General features: G+C 52.0%; 1 protein-coding gene across 1 annotated transcript; it reads left to right on the top strand.

Moving 5' to 3' along the window:
• The first annotated feature begins 9 nt into the window (after nucleotides 1–9).
• LOC104994972 (serine/threonine-protein kinase MARK2-like) lies at nucleotides 10–581 on the top strand. Its single transcript, XM_010848722.1, has 2 exons — nucleotides 10–133; nucleotides 165–581. The coding sequence occupies exons 1-2, from the start codon at nucleotides 10–12 to the stop codon at nucleotides 452–454; spliced, it is 414 nt and encodes a 137-aa protein (XP_010847024.1). The 3' UTR covers nucleotides 455–581.
• Nucleotides 582–589: the final 8 nt, after the last annotated feature.

Below are 589 nucleotides of genomic sequence, written 5' to 3' on the forward strand. Positions count from 1 at the left end.
GTTAAAAGCATGAGAATATTAAACCACCCGAATACTGTCAAACTCCTGGAAGTGACTGATACTGAGGAGACTCTGTTTATAGTAATGGAGTACCTCAGCAGGGGAGACTTGTTCACCCACTTGGAGGCCAAAGGCCGCACGATGGAGGGGAGCCAAGGCCGTTCAAAAGCTAGTCTCGTCTCTGCATCACTGCCACCAGCTGGGTGTGGTGCACCGGGACTTGAAGCTGGACAACCTCCTCCTCGATGCCAACAACACCGCCAAGATCTCCGACTTCACACTTAGCAACCAGTGGCACCCAGGAAAGAAGCTAGACACTTTCTGCAGCAGTCCTGTGTTCATGGCCCCAGGACTCTTCCTGGGGAGCCCTTACACAGGCCCAGAGGTGGATGTGTGGAGGCTCGGCGGCGTCCAGTACACCGAGGTAACTGGATCACTCCCCTTCAGGGGATAAGATTTCTGGGAGCTGTGGCAGCGTGTGCTTAGGGGGCAGCAACATATGCCCAAATAACTATTCAATGAGATAACAGACTTACTAGGAAGAATGCTAACACTCAACCCTACCAACAGAGGTACTTTAGATGATGTT

This window comes from Bison bison, unplaced genomic scaffold (assembly GCF_000754665.1).
Source record: "Bison bison bison isolate TAMUID 2011002044 unplaced genomic scaffold, Bison_UMD1.0 scf7180017506894, whole genome shotgun sequence".
NCBI classification, from domain to species: domain Eukaryota; kingdom Metazoa; phylum Chordata; class Mammalia; order Artiodactyla; family Bovidae; genus Bison; species Bison bison.

Bases quoted from the DNA above. Each gene is read 5' to 3' on its own strand.
- LOC104994972 (XM_010848722.1), top strand. From the start codon at position 10: ATGAGAATATTAAACCACCCGAATACTGTCAAACTCCTGGAAGTGACT. The intron at 134-164 runs GCCGCACGATGG...CCAAGGCCGTTC, and splicing joins CACCCACTTGGAGGCCAAAG to AAAAGCTAGTCTCGTCTCTG.